Source organism: Lactuca sativa, chromosome 9, assembly GCF_002870075.4.
Source record: "Lactuca sativa cultivar Salinas chromosome 9, Lsat_Salinas_v11, whole genome shotgun sequence".
NCBI classification, from domain to species: domain Eukaryota; kingdom Viridiplantae; phylum Streptophyta; class Magnoliopsida; order Asterales; family Asteraceae; genus Lactuca; species Lactuca sativa.
Genome location: NC_056631.2, coordinates 191,683,638 through 191,706,360, shown reverse-complemented (window position 1 = coordinate 191,706,360; position 22,723 = coordinate 191,683,638). Strand labels below are relative to the sequence as shown.

The 22,723-nt window shown below is 37.9% G+C and overlaps 1 protein-coding gene and 1 non-coding gene across 2 annotated transcripts; one reads left to right on the top strand and one right to left on the bottom strand.

Moving 5' to 3' along the window:
* The first annotated feature begins 382 nt into the window (after positions 1-382).
* Positions 383-2,415, top strand: LOC128129217 (polygalacturonase-like). Its single transcript, XM_052767860.1, has 5 exons — positions 383-496; positions 579-804; positions 886-977; positions 1,069-1,584; positions 2,173-2,415. The coding sequence occupies exons 1-5, from the start codon at positions 383-385 to the stop codon at positions 2,413-2,415; spliced, it is 1,191 nt and encodes a 396-aa protein (XP_052623820.1).
* An 8,809-nt stretch (positions 2,416-11,224) lies between these two features.
* On the bottom strand, positions 11,225-11,331 carry LOC111904989 (small nucleolar RNA R71). The gene has a single exon (XR_002854699.1). It is a non-coding gene; the product is annotated as a small nucleolar RNA R71 (small nucleolar RNA).
* Between the last annotated feature and the right edge of the window lie 11,392 nt (positions 11,332-22,723).

The window sequence follows — 22,723 nt, the reverse complement described above, 5'->3', positions numbered from 1 at the left end:
GAATAATGATCGAACGGATGGGGATTATTTCACGCGGATCGCCACTGTGTTAGCAATAGCGGCGACACCTTTAGCAGCGACGCCAAGCAATAGCGAAATGACCAATGATTTTTTTTATATGTAGGTCATAAAACAAATAAGAGGTTGTAGGCGCATAATACATTTCAGACGAAAAATAAACTGCAAATATATATTATATTTCTGCATACACAAATTTGTTCCACAAACTTCAAAACTTTTTCTACCATCGAAGTCCAAAAACGATTGCCTTCTAGACCGAAATCAAAGGTTGAATGCACAAGTCATGGTTCTAATTTTAGACTTCCAAATGCATCATAAATACCATTAAATCCTATACAATTCAAACGCAAATTTAGTCGAAATGGACTCCAAATCAACCATAGGTTTCACTATTTTCATGTTCATAGCCATTGTACAGGCTGAAGTTTTTGACGTCACTAAATTCGGTGCTGAGATTGATGGCGAGATCAGCAAGGTAAAGAATTAAACGATACATATCTATGCATGCATGATTACATGTTAATTTCATCTTTTGCTTCTTTCCAATTGATTTCCAGCCTCTGTGTGATGCATGGGTCAAAGCATGCAGTGCAACAACCCCCAGCACAGTGCTCGTTCCCAAGGGTCGATTTTGTTTGAATGTTGTCGAATTTAAGGGACCTTGCAAAAATCCTGTTGAGGTTAAAATCGATGGAACGTTGATAGGTCCTGAGGATCCTATCACCATTCCAAAAGGAGTGCAATGGATCACATTTAGCTACCTCAATAACATGACATTATCAGGTATATATTAAATCATCCCTTTCTTTGATCGAAAATGGTATTTTAGAAACTCGAAAACATAATCATGATGCTGTGTTTCAGGCAATGGTACCTTAGATGGTGTTGGAGGAGCCATGGCATGGTCAACAAACGACCCCACAGCAACTGTCAAGAAAGGATCCCCCCTTCAATATGTACGTGTACATGCAACTCCATGCACTCAATGCAATTTCTTACGTACAAATTCATGAATTAACAGCGATTATGTGCGTTTAAATGACACAGAACCTTAGCTTTAATTTCATCACAAATTCTTTGATTACGGGAATAACCACAAAGGACAGCAAGAATTTCCACGTAAATCTTATGACATGCACGAACGTAACATTTGACAACTTCCACATTGAAGCTCCGGCTGAGAGCCCTAACACGGATGGAATCCACATTGGGTGGTCAAAACACATCACCATCAAGAACTCGGTGATTGAAACGGGTGATGATTGTGTCTCGATTGGTGATGGATGTGAGGATTTGCACATTGAGGGAGTGAAATGTGGTCCGGGTCATGGTATTAGTGTTGGAAGCTTGGGTAGGAATCCGACTGAGAAACCGGTCATTGGGGTGTATGTCAAGAATTGTAGCTTTGTAGAAACTGCCAATGGTGTTAGAATCAAAACATGGCCTGATTCCGTACCCATGGAGGTTAAGGATATTTATTTTGAAGATCTTTCAATGGAGAAAGTCGAAAACCCGATCATTATCGAGCAAGATTATTGTCCGCATGTCCATTGCAATAAGCAGGTGATTAACATTTCGCATTCATCTGGCATAGTAATCACAAATGATCCCTAATTAATTATCCAAGTGGTAAGAATGTGAAAATCGAAAACTTATTTTTGAAGTTTTAAAGTCGGTGTCAAACTCTTAGTTTTAATGATATTATGATTTACCTATCTCATAAATAGGCACACAAAAGTAAAATGTATGTTTTCTAAGAAAAAAATATGGTATATTAGAGCATATTATCATAGACATACATTATCAACTAAGTTAATCCATTGAAATACCAATTATGCATTCCATCTCATTCAAATTTTCTATTAAGCTATAGATTGTGGATGCTCTAAACTATGTATAATTAATGAAATTTCTTACTAAACCATGACATGATTGATAGAAATTCATATTTCAAAAATAATGAGCTTTGGAAAATCTCAATATCAATTGAAAATGGGGCCAATGGTCAGGCTCAAGGTTCATTTGTATTATAAGTTTATGTTATTTGATGTTCATGTTATTTTTCACCGTTTTATATAGAATTAGTTGAATGCTATATTGGTTACTGAACTATGCATCTAATATGGTTCATTTCATGTGGGAATCGTACAGAAGCCTTCCTTGGTTAGGGTTCACAATGTTTTCATCAAGAACGTGAAGGGAACTTCGACTTCACAATCACCGATTAAGCTTAGGTGTAGCACAGCTAATAATGGATGTGAGAATGTGCATATTTCCGACATTGATTTGAAATATGTTGGTAATAGAGGTGATGCATTTCAAGAATGCGTCAATGTGAAGCCGATTTATGAAGACACAATTTTCCCTCCGGCTTGTAAGACGGCATCACAGTGATTCAAGTATACGTAAGTCATACGGAAACAATGATTGTTTAATTTCGAAATCGTCTTTTACTGGAAAAATGTGAATATGTAGTTTAGATCTATTATCATCAATATATTAGATGACATGTGATCAAAATGTGTAATGTCTTATGATCATCGATGATATGTTGATGAGCTGACTACATAGTAAGTGATACGTTAGTTGGGATATTTTGAATAATATATCACATGTTTGACAAAATAATTATGTTGATAATTTATCAAAGGTAATAGAGCTTTTATTAAGGTATATTTTCCATAATTATCTTCTCATTAATTGTGCATAATAAATACAAGGGCACAATAGAGATAGTGCCCTATACCAAGGCCTAACATGGCTACATACATATAGTCGTACGCACTAAATCCGCTGCATTTTTATTTAAAAGTGTAGTCCGAATGTTTAAACATATAAATAAATATGACGAGAGCCCTTTGGTGAAAGTTATTGAAACACATCTCTGGTGGGCTAATTGAAATTTTCATTAAATATTAAATGGTTTTGGAAAAATAATAATCTTTGTAATAAAATCAAGTTACAGAATTAGGTGCCAAATTGTGAAATTCATTTAGTTATCTTTTGAAAAATATTTGATATTGAAAATAATATTTGAAGAAATTTGGCCCTAAATGCTTAAATAATCAACAAATGTTATTGACAAGGGCAATTTTAGGTAGAAAATGATTAAACGTCATTGCGTGTTGCTTGAGAAATATGTAAATATCATTTTTTCATAGTCTACCCAGCAAATGTTCTTTAGGCCTGACAATTGGGTTGGGTTCAGGTTGGCGGGTCACAGGTTGAAATTCAAAAACTCAACCCAACCCATATAATATATGGGTTGGCGGGTCACGGGTTGACGGGTTGGAAACAGCAACTCAACCCAACCCATATAACCCGTATAAATATATGGGTTGGCGGGTTCACGTGTAAGTGTGTCGAACCCAACCTGTATAACCCATTTAATAACCAACACATTTTAAGATGAAATTGAAAAATCCAAATAAAATGAAGTCTAAAAGTCATAAACATTAAACATAAAGTCATAAACATTCAAATAAAACTCTAAAAATCAAAACATTCATGAAAAGTGCAATTGTTCAAACATACCGTAGAGTGTAGATTGTTACTTACCGAAGAGGGAAAGGAAGGTGGGTCGAAAACGTCGAAGATGAAAAGAGTGAATGAAACAGCGATGAGCGGATGAGGAGCGGGTGTGGATCGGCCCGATGAGTGATTAAATCGTGAGTTCGTGATGTTGCTTCCTTCGAAGATCAGTCCTTAACTCCTTAATCTTTATCATTCGTTCAATCGTTCGTGAATTTGGAGACTGGAGCGGGTGAGGAACGATTATTTTTATTAGGGCACACAAATAGGTAATGGCTGGCTGCACAAGGACTCAACAATCAACACTCAATGAGTCAAGGTCAAATATGGATGACGGGATCATGAGACAAAAACCCAACAGTAGCCCACAACACAATGCCACATTGCCCAAACATATGGCTGACGATATACGAAATTACGAACGAATACCAAATTAAAATTTGAAGATATGATAAATAGAAACTAATAGTATAATATGATATTAGATTGTTAAAAATTAAAATAAATAGATAATTAAATATATTAGGCGGGTTGGCGGGTTGGCGTATTGACCCACGAACCCAAACAGGTAACCCAACCCAACCCATTAAATAAACGGGTTGGCGGGTCAGAAATCTCAACCCTAACCTACTTATTTTCGTGTCGGGTTATGAGTTGGGTCAAAAGTTGCCAACCCTACTGTTCTTACGTATTACATGATGATACCGGGCCGTATTAAGCATTATCTTCTTACAAATGATGCAATAGATCGATAATTTTGGGTTTGAGCGAAATGATGTGAAAGATTATGGAAAATGAGATTTGGTGTTATGTTCGAAATGTTTATCTAAAAAGTGAAAGTGTTGCATAAACTAAAAGTAATATAAATGAAAGCCACCAAAGTTGTACATGATTAAAAAAATATTCACCTATAAAAATGACATAGTGAGCCAATAAAAAACCAAAGCCGTTGTAGTTAACGAATTTTGCATTCAGTCAAATGTTGCATTTCGATGGACCTTATGTATTTCAAATATATTTCAATATTATGAATTTCTTTTCACGCTCCCCGATAACAATATTCAGATAAACTCCAACCCATATACATTCCTATTTTAAACGGAAAGTTGAATTATTAGAGAGTAAATTATATGTTTTGTCCGAATACCATAGTTTTAAGCTAATTTTATAATATGTTATATATTTGAAACCAAAATTGTAAAATCAACGATACTCATTAATTCGAAACCTCAAATCCCTATCTAATAAAAGAATAGTTTTAATATTCTTTTGACATTTGTTATTATATTAGGCATCCTAATTAATACACATTTTATTCTTTTTTTTATCATGTGACACCTTATAAAACCTCTTAATTAATACATGCCACTTGTCAACCTATTAATTCTCTATTTCAAATTTTAAAATTTTCATTTTAATTACAATAAATTAATAACAATGGAATAAAAATTAAAATAAAATTAATACAAATTATAAGGTGATATAATTTCACATATTTATTTAAATTAACGATTATAATTGATTAATAATTTTGTGTTCAAAATATTAAAGTTTAATTAATTTTATAACTGTGGTTTCACGGGTTATAAACTAGTAAAAAATAAATATTACAAAAATATAATTTACTCTGCAAGATATGACTTTGCAACAAAGAGTGAATTGTCTTTTTAGCATCTATAGATTATTTTTATAATTTTGGTCCCAAAACATTTTTTCATCGTTATTAACTAAGTTTTTTAGTATGTTTCTTCTGTGTTCCAAAAAAGGGTGCATGCAACAACCTCAATTTACAAGATCCGTTACAGAAAGGAGAAATACAATTCCTTCTAATTTTTCATGTATATCTTCAAGAAAATGAAGAACGATATGGAATAATTGAAAATGATCCGATCAACTTCAGGCCATGCATGCGAAGTTTTAATTCTCAAAAGTGGATTGAATAGCTAAACAGGGAGTATAATTAAGTCCATGCAAGATGTAACAACCCGAAACTTGTTCCCTTGCCGTAACCGTTTCGTCAATAAAACTCGTCTTAAGCGAATTGTTCCGATTTCGTCTTTGAACTAGGTAAATTAAGTTAAAACTTATATTTTGACCTTGTAAGTATCTAAACATGTTGGAAACATGTGAAAACGTCCCAAACTAGTAATATGAAAAATTATAGTTTCGACCATATCGGGTAACGACAACTTAATCGGGTGCGACCCAAAGCATCGGTTAACGTCGGTATCGAGTAGAATTCCACCGTGTATCCAATTCAAACCATATTTAAAGTGAATTAAGACTCATTTGAAGCCTTTTCACTCTCTCTCTAACCTCTCTCCTCAATCAAAGGTTTAGGTCCAAAAATCATCCATTTCAAGCCTCAAAACACCAAGGTAATCATCTTAGCTCCTAGTATAACATCCTTAGCCTTCATTTTCGTGTTTAAATCATGGGATAGGACCATAAACATGTGTTTATGGCCCTGGAACAACCTTAGGCCGTGAACACATGTAAATGGGGTTTTTGAGCCTTAAAACCCATCCAAATCACCATTTGAGCTTAGATATGAATTAAGGACTTATTGAATTGGACTTAGGACACCTTAAGCTCAACATTTGAGGAGTAAACATGAGTTTACTGCCCAAGAACAAGCTTGGGCCGTAAACTCATATACATGGGTAGTAAACTCCTTTTGGGGTGTTAAAATGCAACTTACACACCTCATAAGCATTGGAATAAATCCTAGAACCAACCAAAAATCATTTAGGGGCCTTAAACATATCAAAAACCCTCTAATTGAGAGTTTACAGCCATAGCATATGCTCCAAGGCCGTAAACTCCTAGATGTGAGTCGTTTGATGCCCTAAATTCACCCCAAGTCTTGTAAAATTGAGTTGAATCATTTGTGATTAATCTTTTACCTTCAAAACATTTATGAATGATATGGGTGAGAGTTTACGGCCGTAAACACTTAGTTTACTGCCATAAACTCATCAATTAGTCCATATGTTGATTTAGCCCCTTTCTAATGCCCTAAAAACCAAACCTAGCAACACCCTTCATACCATTTAAGGCCATTTAGCACATAAGAACACCCACCATGAGTTTATGGCCGTAAACTCATGGGGAGGTGGTGTTTAGGGCCATGAACACTCCTTAGAGTTTACTCTTGAAGATTAAACTCCATATCCTAGCCATTCATGTCCAGAAAAGTCACCCGGGTCACTCCAAACGCCTATTTTGAAGTGATTTCACGTCTTGGAATGTTTAAGCGTATCTAATTAGTAATTTAAATCTAATTAGATATATTTGTGTATTATTTAATATTACATAGGAACCTCGCTCGTATTCAAGTCTCGATTCGACGTTTAGCATCCTAGTCGTCACATTCCGCGTTCGGTGAGTTCATACCCCTACCCTTTTTCAATGGTTTTCCAATGTTTTCAGGGGGGGAATACAAGCAAAAGTACAAGAATATCTTGTACTTAAACATTTTTATTTCATTGGAAATGTTTCATATTTCACTTGCTTTTAACAATTGAGACCGTATTAATCAACTGTTTGACTTGTAGAACCAGTTACAAACAAATTTTATATCTTATTATATAATGTTATATTATATATCTCACAAGTGATTTGTACCATAATATTATTGTTAAAAGCGTTAGATTTGTTATATGTTTTGTCCTCGGAAAACACTCCACAGAGATACGCGAGTGGAGGATCGTCTTTATAAAAAGAACATAGAATAAGACATTTAGCATTATTACTTGTAAACTTATTAATCCTATATAATTGGAGACACGTCCTCAGTGAACACTCCACAGAGATACGCGAGTGGAGGACCGTCCCCGTAACCAGAATCTCTAGGATAGAGAGCGTGACTTGAGTGTATAGATCTATACGGGGTTGACTACCCCGCACCTGGCTGCTAGCTACAGCTGAACTGAAATGGTTCAAGGGTGAGGAAAGTCATAAGGTGATGTGGACTACTTAATGTCATATCTAGTCTATTGTATGGTTATGGAACTCGCAATTAGGGTAGCAGAGATTTATTTAATAGTAATAATGGATAAAGTAATTAAATTACTTTGTTAATATTAGTTTTATATATGTGTTAAAACTAATACATCTTTCACATTTGGTAACTCACATTCAGGAAAGTATGGGACTTTCCTGGGAATACAATTGTACATAACCAGAACAGTATAACAAACCAGATAACCTAATTATACATTTTCACAAGAGTAAATGTGTTTTCAGTGTACAACTGTACTTTACTTTACATGTTGAGAAACAATAACTTACCTTTTAAGTACATCTTTTACATTACATTTTGGGTTGGTAAACAAACACACACTTCACAAGGTTAATCAGGTTTTCAGTACACATCTTTCACATTAGGAAAATATAGGATTTTCCTGGGGTAATCACAATTCATAACTAGAACCGTGTAACATAACAGAACAACAAAACTTTACTTTTAAGAAAATATGAGATTTTCTTGGGTCGTAACTTTTTCGGAAAACACAAAAGGAATCTTGTACATTTTCATAAAAACAAACCGCTTATGAACTCACCAGCTTTATGTTGATTTTTAAAATGCTTGTATTCTCAGGTTCTCCTTAGACAGGTACCTCGCGGCCTTTTGCAGAAGACGGAGCATATGAAGTCACGTCTTTCTTTTGTTTAAACTTATGTATCTATGAAACTTGTACTACATTACTTTTCAACTGATGTAATGAAATCTATGTAATGTAATGTTTTGTGTTTTACTTTGCTTACTATGTACATTGGTTATGATATTCACATGAAGTCACCTCACCCCCGAGACGTTTCCGCCTTCGGTTTCGGGGTGTGACAGATTGGTATCAGAGCCCTTGTTTATAGTGAACTAAGTATACCAAACTTTACATGGTATAAGACTATAAACACTAAGGGGCCTAAGTGCTCTGAACTAAAAGTATACCTCAAAATATAAGTATTTTCAAAAGTATATAAGTATACCTAACCGTCGAGAATCGTATCTATAAGTAGAACAGAACATAAGTAAGTGGGTGTTGTACGCTGCACTTAAACCTGGGCAGTTATGTTGTCGTGTCTAGGATCAATATAGCCTGATCAACTATATTCATTCGAGACACGGCCAACATGTGCTTGGGAGTGACTGTGGAATGCGGCATACCTAAAACTTACCCAAATACCATGAACAACGAGTCGTCGTCGCGGTGAATCATGAAATACTATGGGAGTATTTCTAGATCCAACTTTATTGTAGAGAATTTTCATTCAAGCGTTGCCCTTCGATCATTCCTTTAGCGATAGTTTGTCTGCTATGATAATTCATTCCTGCTGATATGTGCATAATTAGTTAATTATTTAGTATACATTTTTATTCATTTTTAATTAATTATGTGAATAATATGGACAAAAGGTACTTAATATTGTTTAAATTTTGTTTTCAGTCCAAAAGATATGCTTGGGAGTGAAAGGGAGCAAGGGAAAGCAATTAAAGACCAAAGAATGAAGATTGAGGAACAAAAGTCCATCTGCTCGGCGAGTACACGCGCCTACTCGGCGAGTCCAGCTGAATATTCCAGAAGATAGCCACAACTCCTGATCTAAGACGGATAACAACGAGTCTACTCGGCGAGTTGGGTATGCTACTCACCAAGTACCCCCTGTTTTGAGATATCTATAAAAATCGAACCTTTATCCTAGGGGAACACACTTTTGGCGATTTTGGAAGATCCTTCTACGATTAAGAGCACTGGAAGACGCTGAGGAATTCGAATCTCCAACCTTTTGAGGAATTGAAGCAACTAGGTTAATCATTCCACTTAAGCTTTAGGATTTGATGATGTCTAATCTAGTTGAACTTGTTTTTGTGTGTGATTATACTACAACTATGAACTAATTTCGTTTTTGTTTTTGTTTGGGGAATACCAAGGAACTCCTATGGTTTAATTCTTAGTTTTGATTAATTGTTTATTGGTGATCTATTAAATTAAGTTTGTTAAAGACCCTTATGCATTAATCATGATTATTTTCTGTTAATTGGAAGACAATTAAGCTGCATGAACATCTCTTAGTTGTTAACCTCATATGTCTATGTGAACACCAATTCATATGCTTAGGAATAATGATTATGAAACTAAGATTAATAAGACAATAATTAGATTAATGTGTGAGCTTGTTTGAGAAACCATCAAACAAGAGGTTAATTGATTTACTAAATTGATTCACCACTACAAATCTTATTTAATCCAAATCATTAATCTAGGGAATTAATTAGTTTAAACATTTGATCACCACTTAAATTAATTAATTGTCTAAGGGCTAGGAGTAATGAACATTAACCTAACTACTTTAATTGATAGCCAATAACAATTAATCTATCATAAATATAAATAACCATAGGAGTGAATTGGTTGAACCTAAATAGAAACATCTTTATCAAATTTGGTGAATTAGTTGTTTGTTTTAGTCATTTAGTTAATTAAGTGTTGCTTAAGTTTCTAGTCTTGAAAAACTACTTTACTTTCATTAATTGTTTTAGTTAAAATTAGTTGTTAGTTTAATTTTTCGTTCCCTGAGTTCGACACCTTACTTACTAAACCATACCACTAAAAGACAGGTTCACTGCCTTTGTGTGCTAAATATATTAATAAAAGTAGGGAATAAAACAAGTGCATTTTACACACATCAAGTTTTTGGCGCCGTTGCCGGGGAACGGTTCTAAATAATTAATCTAATACCTAATTTTTTCGATCCTTTGTGTGAGTTTACTTGCATAAAGTTACTTTATTACAGTTTAGTAGTCAGCAATTAGGTCTTAGCATCTATTTTAGTTTTTAATATTTAGTTATAATTTTTTCAAAAACACACTGGTACTCGCCGAGTACAGTCGCATCTACTCGGCGAGTACAAGCGTAATCAGTAGTAAATTTTTGATTATTTTTAGTACGATTTTTTTGTTCTTTTTACGCTTTTATTCTGTTTATTTCAGGACTTTCATGACCAGAGGATCAAACACCCCGCTGGTACCCCCATTTGAAGATCCCGAAACCGCATTGAAAAGAAACAAGGGAAAGGACGTGGAGAGTTCAAGTACACCAAAGAAATCACCATTGTCCAATTTAAAGACTGTTTTTGGGAAAAAGAAGAGCAGCAAATCAGGAGCATCCAGCGCTTCCTTAGTAATCGACGAACTGGCTAAGGAGGATATCGAGTACGAGACGGAGGAAGAGGAGGACCCGACATACGAGCACAAAACCGAGTCCGAGGAAGAGTTAGCTGTCACAATGGCTAACATTGATGAAATCCCCATGGGAGAATGGAAGAAGAGGATGCGAGACGACACTGGCCCGGGACTTGTGCAACCCGCAATTCCCGCGACTGCTACCTTCAAGCTAAAGGGTCATATCCTAGCTTTACTAAAGGAAATACCTTTTTATGGAAAAGACCATGAAGATGCCTACAAACATTTGGATGAAGTCAATGATGTAGCTGATTACTTCAATGTTTCAAATGTGCCCCGCAAGACTCAGCTACTTCGTATGCTTCCGGTGACATTCAAAGGTGCTGCAAAAGACTGGCTCAAGTCACTTCCCCCGGATCAGTCACCACTTCGGCCAAGATGAAAGAAGAATTCATTGATCACTTTTGCCCACCTTCCAAGATAGCCAAGTTGAAGAAGGCCATTGCTAACTTTGAACAACAAGTTGGAGAGTCGCTATATGAAGCATGGGAGAGGTACAAGAGCTTACTAAGAAACTGCCCACACCATGACCTAAATAGCCAGCAAGAAGTATCCACCTTCTATGATGGAGTCAATGTCACAACCAGGCAGTTACTAGACTCGCAAGGCCCGCTCACAAAGAAGCCACCCCCGGTGATCAAAAAATTGATTGAAGAATTCTCTAAACACTCTAGAGAATACCACAACCCTAGGCATGATGTCACTAGGGGAGCCACTTATGCAGCTACTAAAGACTTATCCGTGGTCATGGCTACGCTAAAAACAATGGATAGGAGGATGGATAAGATGGATCAAACAATCCATGCTATTCGGGTGGGTTGTGAAAACTGTAATGGGCCTCACCTCACTAGAGACTGTGATTTAGATGAGAATGGCAACACCAAGGCGCAAGCGTGTTATTCAAGTGGAGACCGATATGATGAAGACTGGCGCAAACAAAAGAAAGATTGGCTCCCTTATGAAGAGGACAAGAAAGCCAAATAGGAAAGGTTTAGGCAAAAAGGGAGAGGATTCTACCAAAAAGAGGAGCCGGTGCAAGAAAGGAAGCCCAGCTTGGAAGAAATGCTCACAAAATTTATAGCTGCTTCAGAAAAAAGACATAGTGACCATGATGCTGCAATTCAAGAAACAAGGACCATGCTAAGGAACCAACAAGCATCGATCCACAATATAGAGACACAACTTGGGCAACTTGCTCAACAAATCAACCAAAGGTCACCGGGCGAGCTCCCTAGCAAAATTGAAAATAACCCACGAGGCGCGCAAATAAACATTGTCACAACAAGAAGTGGGAAGATAATCACTCCCCTAGCACCCATTCAAACTGAGCTACCCAAGAAATCACAGAAGGAAGAGGCAGAAAAGCAAGCAGAAAACCAAGAATTGCACTCTGACAGTCCTACTCGCCGAGTACCACGTATGGACTCAGCGAGTACATCACAAAATCCGATTCCTCAGGTTCCTGAAAAACTTTACCAGCCTCCCATGCCATACCCAGCCCGAGCTAAGAAAGAGAAGCAGGAAGAGGAGTATCAGAAGTTTCTAGATCATATCAAGACTCTTCAAATCAACATACCCTTCATTGAAGCCGTCATGCAAATGCCTAAGTATGCAAAGTTCCTTAAGGAACTTCTCACCAATAGAAGGAAGATGGAAGAAGTGAAGAAGGTAGTACTCAATGAAAACTGCTCAGCTGCTATGCTAAATAAGCTACCAAAGAAGAAAGGTGATCCGGGGAGTTTGACCTTACCTTGCCAATTTGGCAACTTGACCATCATTCATGCCTTAGCTGATTCGGGAGCAAGTGTGAATCTAATGCCATATTCGTTCTTTAAAAAGATGGATCTCCTGGAACCAAGGCCAATTCGCATGGCAATACACTTGGCCAACAAAACAGTCACCTTCCCAAGAGGCATATGCGAAGACATACTAGTCAAGGTGGACAAATTCGTCTTTCCCGCTGATTTTATCATCCTAGACATGGAGGCGGATCCACAAGTGCCAATCATCCTTGGAAGACCCTTCCTCAACACAGCAAGTGCCATAGTAGACATGAGGGACTCAAAACTCACCTTACGGGTAGGAGAAGATTCAGTCACATTCGTAGTGGACCAAGCCATGAAGTATTCAAGGAACAGTGACGACACGACATTCTTACTCGATATGTTAGATGAGTTACTAGAGGAAGGCATAATTGAAGATTCCATCAAGTTCACAGCTGAGGATGAAGAATTTGATCCAGAAAAAGACTTGATGGAAATTGAAAGACTGCTGGAAGAAGCCGACTACAAAGAATTGGTAAAGAACACAAATAGTTCTACTCCCCGAGTAGGACCGATATACTCGCCGAGTACCTTTGCAGAAAAGGCAAAAGTCGTAAATACAACCAACAACTCGCTGAGTACCCTACCTGCACTCGGCGAGTCCAACAATCAGAGCCAAAAATCGAAGCTTAAAACTTTACCAGATCATTTGGAGTATGCCTTTCTCGAAGAAGGCAACCAAAAGCCAGTAATTATAGCCTCTGACCTGACCAATTCTGAAAAAGAAGAACTCGTGAAAGTGTTGAAGAAGCGGAAACGGGCCATAGCATGGAGCATCACCGACATCAAGGGAATAAGTCCATCATATTGCTCCCACAAGATCAACCTAGAAGAAGGAGCAAAGCCGGTTGTGCAGCACCAAAGAAGACTGAACCCGAATATGCAAGAAGTAGTCAAGAAGGAAGTGGTCAAGCTTTTAGACGCAGGAATTATAGATTCCATTTCCGACAGTCCATGGGTGAGTCCGGTCCAAGTAGTGCCCAAGAAAGGAGGCATGACGGTCATAACCAATGAAAAGAACGAGCTAATTCCAACACGAACGGTAACCGGTTGGAGAATGTGCATCGATTATCGAAAGCTAAATGATGCCACTCGTAAAGACCATTTTCCCTTACCTTTTATTGATCAAATGCTAGAAAAATTATCGGGCCACAACTATTATTGCTTTCTAGATGGATTTTCGGGATATTTCCAAATACCCATAGACCCAATGGACCAAGAAAAGACCACATTCACTTGCCCAAGTGGGACTTTTGCTTATAGACGCATGCCTTTTGGGTTATGCAATGCACCCGCGACTTTTCAAAGGTGTATGACAGCTATATTTCACGATATGGTGGAAAAATTCATGGAAGTTTTTGTGGACGATTTTTCCGTATTTGGATCATCTTTCCATGATTGTCTCACTAATCTTGACTCAATGCTTGCTAGGTGTGAAAAAACCGACTTGGTACTCAATTGGGAGAAATGCCATTTTATGGTCAAGGAGGGTATAGTGTTGGGCCACAAGATTTCCAAAATGGGAATTGAAGTGGATAGGGCAAAGATAGACACTATTGCCAAATTACCCCCACCAACCAATGTGAAGGGCATTAGGAGTTTTCTAGGACACGCAGGTTTTTACCGGCGTTTCATAAAAGATTTTTCCAAAATAACTAGACCTCGAACACAACTACTACTAAAAGATGCACCATTTAATTTTACTAAAGAGTGTTTAGAGGCATTTGAATTTTTAAAGGAAAAACTAACTAATGCCCCGATCATTATTGAACCAAATTGGAACTTACCTTTTTAGATTATGTGTGATGCTAGTGACTATGCATTAGTAGTTGTCCTTGGTCAAAGGGTTGATAAGCACTTTCAACCCATATATTATGCTAGCAAGACTCTAAACCCAACCCAAGAAAATTACACCACCACTGAAAAAAAATTACTAGCTGTGGTGTATGCCTTTGACAAATTCCGCCCTTATTTGGTTTTATCTAAAACCACTGTTTTACTGACCACTCGGCTATCAAGTATTTGTTTTCCAAACAGGATGCCAAGCCAAGACTGATACGATGGGTGCTACTTCTTCAAGAATTTGACATAGAGATACGAGACAAGAACGGAATGGAGAATGTGGCAGCTGACCACTTGTCAAGGCTTGAGAACCCGCAATTGCAAGAAGATAAAGTTGGAGACGACTTCCCGGATGAGTACATCATGATGACAGTGGGAGAAGAGCCATGGTTCGCGGACATAGCTAATTACTTAGCTACAAATTACATCCCGAAAGACTTTAGCAGTCAACAAAAGAAGAAATTCTTTGCTGAATTAAAATATTACTTTTGGGATGAGCCATACCTCTTCCGAAGCTGTGAGGATGGGATCATACGAAGATGCGTATTCGGGAAGGAAAGCCGGAAAATACTAGAGCATTGTCATAGCGGGCGCACGGGTGGACATCATGGAGCACATTACACGGCGAAGAAGATCTTTGACATTGGGTTTTATTGGCCCACAATTTTTAAAGATGCAACCCAATTTGTCAAAGAATGCGATGCTTGTCAAAGAGTGGGAAACATTTCATCTCGAAATGAAATGCCACAACATAGTATCCAAGTATGCGAGGTGTTCGACATGTGGGGAATTGATTTCATGGGACCATTTCCCATGTCTAAGGGAAACAAGTACATACTAGTGGCGGTGGATTACGTATCTAAGTGGGTGGAAGCACAAGCATTACCAACAAATGACGGACGGGTGGTAGTACGGTTTTTAAAGAAATTATTCTCACGATTTGGAGTCCCGAAAGCCCTTATAAGTGACCGAGGCACACACTTTGCCAATGATCAATTGGAAAAGGTGTTAAAGAAATATGGGGTCACCCATAAGTTTTCCACATCATACCATCCACAAACTAGTGGACAAACCGAAGTGACAAATCGAGCTTTAAAGCGAATTTTGGAGAAATCGGTAGGGAGCAATCGCAAGGAATGGTCGGATAAGCTAGATGATGCACTATGGGCCTTTCGTACAGCTTTCAAAACACCTATTGGTACCACACCATATAGGTTAGTTTATGGAAAGCAATGTCATTTACCGGTGGAGCTAGAACACAAGGCGTTTTGGGCTTTGAAGAGGTGTAATTTTAACATGGAGGAATTAAAGAGCAACCGGTTAATGCAAATGAATGCTCTTGAGGAACTAAGGAATGATGCATACTCCAGCTCATGGCTGTATAAAGAGAAGACCAAGATGTGGCATGATAAGAGGATCAAAGATAAACAAATTCATGAAGGCCAAAAAGTGTTGCTTTTCAACTCAAGACTAAAGCTTTTCTCGGGAAAACTCAAGTCAAGGTGGGATGGGCCTTTTGTAGTGAAGACGGTGTTTCCACATGGTGCTATAGAGCTATTATCAAGAGATGGAACGCCTTTCAAGGTCAATGGTCATAGGGTTAAAAAATATGAAGAAGGAGTCCCCCGTAATGAAGGAATGGAAGAATTGATGTTGCTGGAAAAGAATACAGCCACGTAGAAGGGGAGGAGTCCAGCTAATGACTCCCTAAAAAGAAGCACTTCTCAGGAGGCAACCCGAGTTCCAAGTTTGCATTTTCTTTCCTTTTCTTTTACTTTATTTTTCTTTCTTTTCTTCATTTATTTTGAGAAAATAACTGCTTGAGGACAAGCGATGCTTAGAGTGTGGGGTGGAGGGTTTAAAAAAGGAGAAAATACATAAATTCTTTAAAATTGTCACAAAATTTTTCAATCTGTAAGGTTTACTCGCCGAGTAGGGCCGTATACTTGGGGAGTACCTACCCGAGTAACCCGACAAACGCGTAACTATATATGTACTCGGCGAGTAGGTCCTTTCTACTCGGCGAGTAGCTGTTTTACACGGGTGAATAATAAGTCTGTAAAAAAGACGTTTTTTCACCCATTCCACCTCATACTCGCTGTGCACAGCAACCCTCGAGCAACCAAGCGATTTTCGCGAGTTCGTCCAAATTTTTACGAATTTCTACTCGATTCTCATCATTCAACCAAAAAGGTAACATCTTTACACTATAAACTTCTTAAAAGGTTTGGTCTTTATCATGGATTTGCCCCGATTTTACTTGATTTTGGATTTGGGGGTTTCCTCAAATTCTAGGGTTTCGAATTAGCCATGAATTACGTGATATTAGGACGAATTTCTTTATGATTTGTGGTTAGATAGGCTATTACAACAAACCCCTGTAGAAAAATTGGATTATTAACTGCTATACACAAGTCCGAGACATTTACAGTCCTGCAGTTCATCCTACTCGCCGAGTAGGTCGTGTACTCGGCGAGTAGATGACTTTTCAAACCCACTTTCTTGTTTTTAATTACTGGGTATTGTTTGCTGGTGTGTTTGTTGGTGTTTGTATGCAGGAACCATGTTCAGAAGGGGGTAGCCTTCGCGCGGGGGAAGTCAAAATGATATTCCATGGCTTTCCTTTCAACACATAACTTGCAAGTCATCCCAAACCCGGGCTAGAAACAGGTTGGAAGCCGTTAAACAAAAGGAAATTCATCTCCCAAATACGGTTGATTGGGGTTGGCTGGGTAATGTCGGGTTAGAGGAGGAACTTACACCATATTTGGTGAAAGAGTGTAGTTTGGGGTACACCACCATTACGTGTGATGAGTGGTTACAGTTGTTCAAAATTCAGGAGCCCGTGTATGCTGAGTTGTGCTGGGAGTTTTTTGCTACCATCTCATTCCGAGGTGGTAGTGAATACTACAATCCCAATGTAATCTCTTTTTCTTTGGGTGGACAGCTGCGACAGTGCAGCATTGCAGAGTTCTCGTGGAGGTTGGGTATTTATGATCAAAGCGTGATGATGACAGAAGATTTTGAAGCATTCCTAGAAAACAGCCACAAAGAACTTCCCGAGGCAGTGGTGGCCTCGACATGGTGGAACACAATAGCCAACCGAATTTATATTCCGTCCACCGCTCAAGAAGGCCACATCTGCTCACCAATCCACCGCCTTATTCACCGATTTGTTGCCAGCACCATCAACCAAAGGAAGGATTGGGACAAGGTCCCAACCCTTGACATCTTCTACTTATGGAGTATCATTACTCCCGAAGGGGCGGTCAAGGTGAAAGTCAATTCAAAAATCAATGGGGGAATGTTTGTCATTAGACTGGCCAAGTCATATGGGATACTTGATCTACCGCAAGCTAGGGCGCTCACGATTATCCACCCTTCACCATTCAACACGGCATTATATCGGAGGGAGAGGATAGTCGATAAGTTTGGTGACTCATTCACCATCCCCCATGAAGATGAGTCGGCGATTCCGGAGGAGCCGGGGAGGCGGGTTAGACAACGTAGCGAACGGGTACGAGAAGACCCACCGGTTATTCCGGTGGAGGAGGATAATGATGGGTGGAATCAATTAGAGTACCGCCGCTACCTAGATGACATTGGGCAAGGGGTAAACTACAATAACCAATCTTTGGAATATCTTTTTCAACAAATGAATATCAACCCAAGGCCCGGTCCCGGATACCCATATATCATGAATTGGGAGGAGCAGATGAGGAAGAGAGCCGGAGAAGGAGGAAGTGGCACGGGAGGCGCTGATATGGAGGATGAATGATGAAGAATTGTTTTCTTTTATGTTTGTTTTTATGATGATGTTTTTATTATGTTTTGGACAAATGTTAAAACACTTGGATGATGTTTGTTTTGGGTGGTTTGATTATTAGTATCACTTTTAGTTGTTCAATTTTTTTCAGGAAAGAAGATTAGGAGGCATGCTAAGTTGAGGGTCAAAAAGGGAATTAAGAGATTTTCAAGAAAAAAATGGAGTGTTGTTCTTAGGATCGAGTCCGTGCGAGTTGAGAGTAATGGAGTGTGCTATTACTGAAGGAATTAGAAGAGAGGGTCAGTTTGCATTTCCAAACCAGAGTCGAATGGAGCATCAGTTAGTAATTTTGAAACTGACAGTTCTACTCGCCGAGTGCACAAAAACTACTCGGCTAGTACCTGAGTTACTGCTCGACATTGTTTTGATACGAGATCTACTCGCCGAGTAGGCTGCCAATTTTCGAATTCCAGAACTGCTTTGGGCACTTTCACTGCTACATTTACCTACTTTTTGGGAGGAATTGTCTCTGGAGATATTCTAAAGAAGCTTGTTCCTTTAAATTTTCGAGTTGTCGACCACACGAGATTTGACACCCAAGGCATGGATGCGTTGTTCCCATGCCAAAGTCAGCTGAAGTTGGAACCTTACATGAAGAGTATCAACCTATCGACTGCTACCCCAGGGGAGTTTGTTCCAATTCCCTATTTATTCTCTTTTTATGTTTTTATCATACATAATATGCAATGAGGGCATTGCATAAAATAAGTGTGGGGTAGGGGGTTGGTCACATAAATAGAAAATTTAGAATCTTAATTTAGGCTAATTTTAAAAAATTTGTTGCATACCAAAAATGTTGCTTAGGACTTAATTTAGAAAATTTTGGTAAAAGTAAAATTAGGATTCCATGTTAGAATTATGTTGATAATTGTATGATAACCCAAATGTTTAGTTGAGCCTATATACGTTCTAGTGCATTTGTGGCTTCCTTATTCCAGTGAAATCATGGGACAAAAACACAACCCTGCTCGGCCCGAGGGATGCAATATGTTTAACAGCCTAAACCTGAAATGTATCCAGGAAGATTGTTATCGTTAGCCAATAAAGGTTGAGATTGAGGGCGCCTGCTTAAGCATGTAGGATTTGAGTGAAAAAAAAGAGAGGTACATGTAAAAAAAAAGAAAGAGAGAATTACAAGAAAAGTTTGAAGAATTTTTGGAGCATCAAAGTTAAATATGAAATTAGAAGATCAAAAATTCAAAGAAACTCAAAAAGTTGAAGATACCAAAGATCAGACAATAAAGGTGGTGAATTCAAAGAGATCAAAGCAAATATCAAAGAAGAAATGAATTCAAAAGAGCTCCATAGTGGTATCAAAAAGTTGTAATTCTAGATTATGTATGCTTGGGTTGCTCAATTAAAAACACCTTGACGATAAGAGGTTTTCTACGGATGGATTCGGAGGGTTGCATAAAATAAGCATAGTTCGGGATGAGTGGGCAAGTGTTTATGAGGATTGTGAGTATTTGGAGTATGGGAGGTCCTTAGGAAAAAAATTTAGACACAAATGCATGCGTTGCGGTCTTGGCATAATGGCTGGGTTAGATTGGAGTTGTCATATGTGATTTTAATATGTTTAAAATTTCGTTTTGCTTGGGGGCAAGCAAAAGTCAAGTGTGGGGTATTTTGATATGTGCATAATTAGTTAATTATTTAGTATACATTTTTATTCATTTTTAACTAATTATGTGAATAATATGGACAAAAGGTACTTAATATTGTTTAAATTTTGTTTTCAGTCCAAAAGATATGCTTGGGAGTGAAAGGGAGCAAGGGAAAGCAATTAAAGACCAAAGAATGAAGATTGAGGAACAAAAGTCCATCTACTCGGAGAGTACACGCGCCTACTCGGCGAGTCCAGCTGAATATTCCAGAAGATAGCCACGACTCCTGATCTAAGATGGATAACAACGAGTCTACTCGGCGAGTTGGGTATGCTACTCGCCGAGTACCCCCTGTTTTGAGATATCTATAAAAATCGAACCTTTATCCGAGGGGAACACACTTTTGGCGATTTTGGAAGATCCTTCTGCGATTAAGAGCACTGGAAGACGTTGAGGAATTCTAATCTCCAACCTTTTGAAGAATTGAAGCAACTAGGTTAATCATTCCACTTAAGCTTTAGGATTTGATGATGTCTAATCTAGTTGAACTTGTTTTAGTGTGTGATTTTACTGCAACTATGAACTAATTTCGTTTTTGTTTCTGTTTGGGGAATACCGAGAAACTCCTATGGTTTAATTCTTAGTTTTGATTAATTGTTTATTGGTGATCTATTAAATTAAGTTTGTTAAAGACCCTTATGAATTAATCATGATTATTTTCTGTTAATTGGAAGACAATTAAGCTGCATGAACATCTCTTAGTTGTTAACCTCATATGTCTATGTGAACACCAATTTATATGCTTAGGAATAATGATTATGAAACTAAGATTAATAAGACAATAATTAGATTAATGTGTGAGCTTGTTTGAGAAACCATCAAACAAGAGGTTAATTGATTTACTAAATTGATTCACCACTACAAATCTTATTTAATCCAAATCATTAATCTAGGGAATTAATTAGTTTAAACATTTGATCACCGCTTAAATTAATTAATTGTCTAAGGGCTAGGAGTAATGAACATAAACCTAACCACTTTAATTGGTAGCCAATAACAATTAATCTATCATAAATATAAATAACCATAAATGTGAATTGGTTAAACCTAAATAGAAACATCTTTATCAAATTTGGTGAATTAGTTGTTTGTTTTAGTCATTTAGTTAATTAAGTGTTGCTTAAGTTTCTAGTCTTGAAAAACTAGAAGAAAAACCTTTTACTTTCATTAATTGTTTTAGTTAAAATTAGTTGTTAGTTTAATTTTCCGTTCCCTGAGTTCGACACCTTACTTACTAAACTATACCACTAAAAGACAGGTTCATTGCCTTTGTGTGCTAAATATGTTAATAAAAGTAGGGAATAAAACAAGTGCATTTTACACACATCACCTGCCTTATCGCTTAATAGAATTATACGTCTGTCGTGAAGAGATATCCCCTGTTTCATATCTCTTGAATTAATTTAGAGGACTTACCATCCTCTTTTTCCTAATCTTTTTAGATTGAAATGTCTTCAAAGAAAGAACCCAACCCAAGGAACAACAACTCTCCGCCGTCATACTCTTATTCGACCAACTACGTCCTGATTCAAACAGCTGTTACCACTGCATTGGCGACTACAATGGCGATTTTGAGTACTGGCAAGTCCAGTGGTCCCGGAAGTGTCGTATACCATCAAAACCATGAAGATGATCAAGAGCAGCAAAATGAGAGTAATCAGAAAAAGAAGAAAGTTTTCTGGAAAAAGCGAAAGAGTCAGAGCTCCCAAGGACCCTCCAAGAGGCATGAAACTGGGGTAGTCCAAATTGCTACCAATCCTGCCGCTGTTCCTGTAGTTCAAACTCCCACTGTTCCTGTTGCTGCGCCTACAGCTCCAGCACCTACCACTAGGTATGCTGGTAATCTCCCCTTGTGCGACAAGTGCAAATATCACCATTATACCTCCGGTCCGTGTTTTGAAAAGATTTGCATCAAATGTGGCATGAAGAGCCACTTCGCTCGAAACTGCAAAATGCCAATTCAAATAATTGGTCAAGCTTCCGGATCGAGTACCGTACGTGCTTGTTATAATTGTGGAGAGATCGGGCATTTCAAGCGGAATTGCCCAAAAGTTTTAACCGCCAACAACGTCAACATCGTCGAGATGATTTTAGCCATGAAGCAAGAAGAGGCAACCGCTGATTCCACCAACGTCGCTGGTACATTTCTTTTCGACAATCCTTATACTCGCATCCTTTTCGAATTTGGTGTCAAGAAAGTTCTATTAGCCATTCATTCAATTATCTTGTTAAACATAGTCCTCGTGTAATAACCAAACCATTGACCATCAAGATGGTTACCGGTGAGAATGAGTGCACTAACGACTTATCCCTAAGTTGTATCCTTACCTTGAGTAATCATTCTTTCCTCATCGACCTGACGCCAGTTTCAGTAAGAGCTTTGATGTTATCTTTGGTATGTAACGATTGAGCCCCGATTGCATTGATATACCTCGTTATGGAAAAGCTATTCGTCTCCATCTCCCCTCTGATCAGACCCTCATGATATATGGTATCAAGCTTAGCTCAAAACTTCGCATCATTTCCTACATCAAAGCTCGAATGTTTATGCGGAAGAAGTGTCAAGTATTCCAAGTCCATGTGATCAACGAGAAACAAGAAGTTAAGAACTCGAGAGCATCTCCGAAGACTGTAATATTCCTGATATCTTTCCGATTAGATCCCGAGAATTCCTCCCGAACGCCAAGTTGAGTCTCGTACCAACTTAATCACTGGAACTACCCCCGTAGCCAAACCTCCGTATCGTTTTGCTCCGGCAGAAATGCAGGAG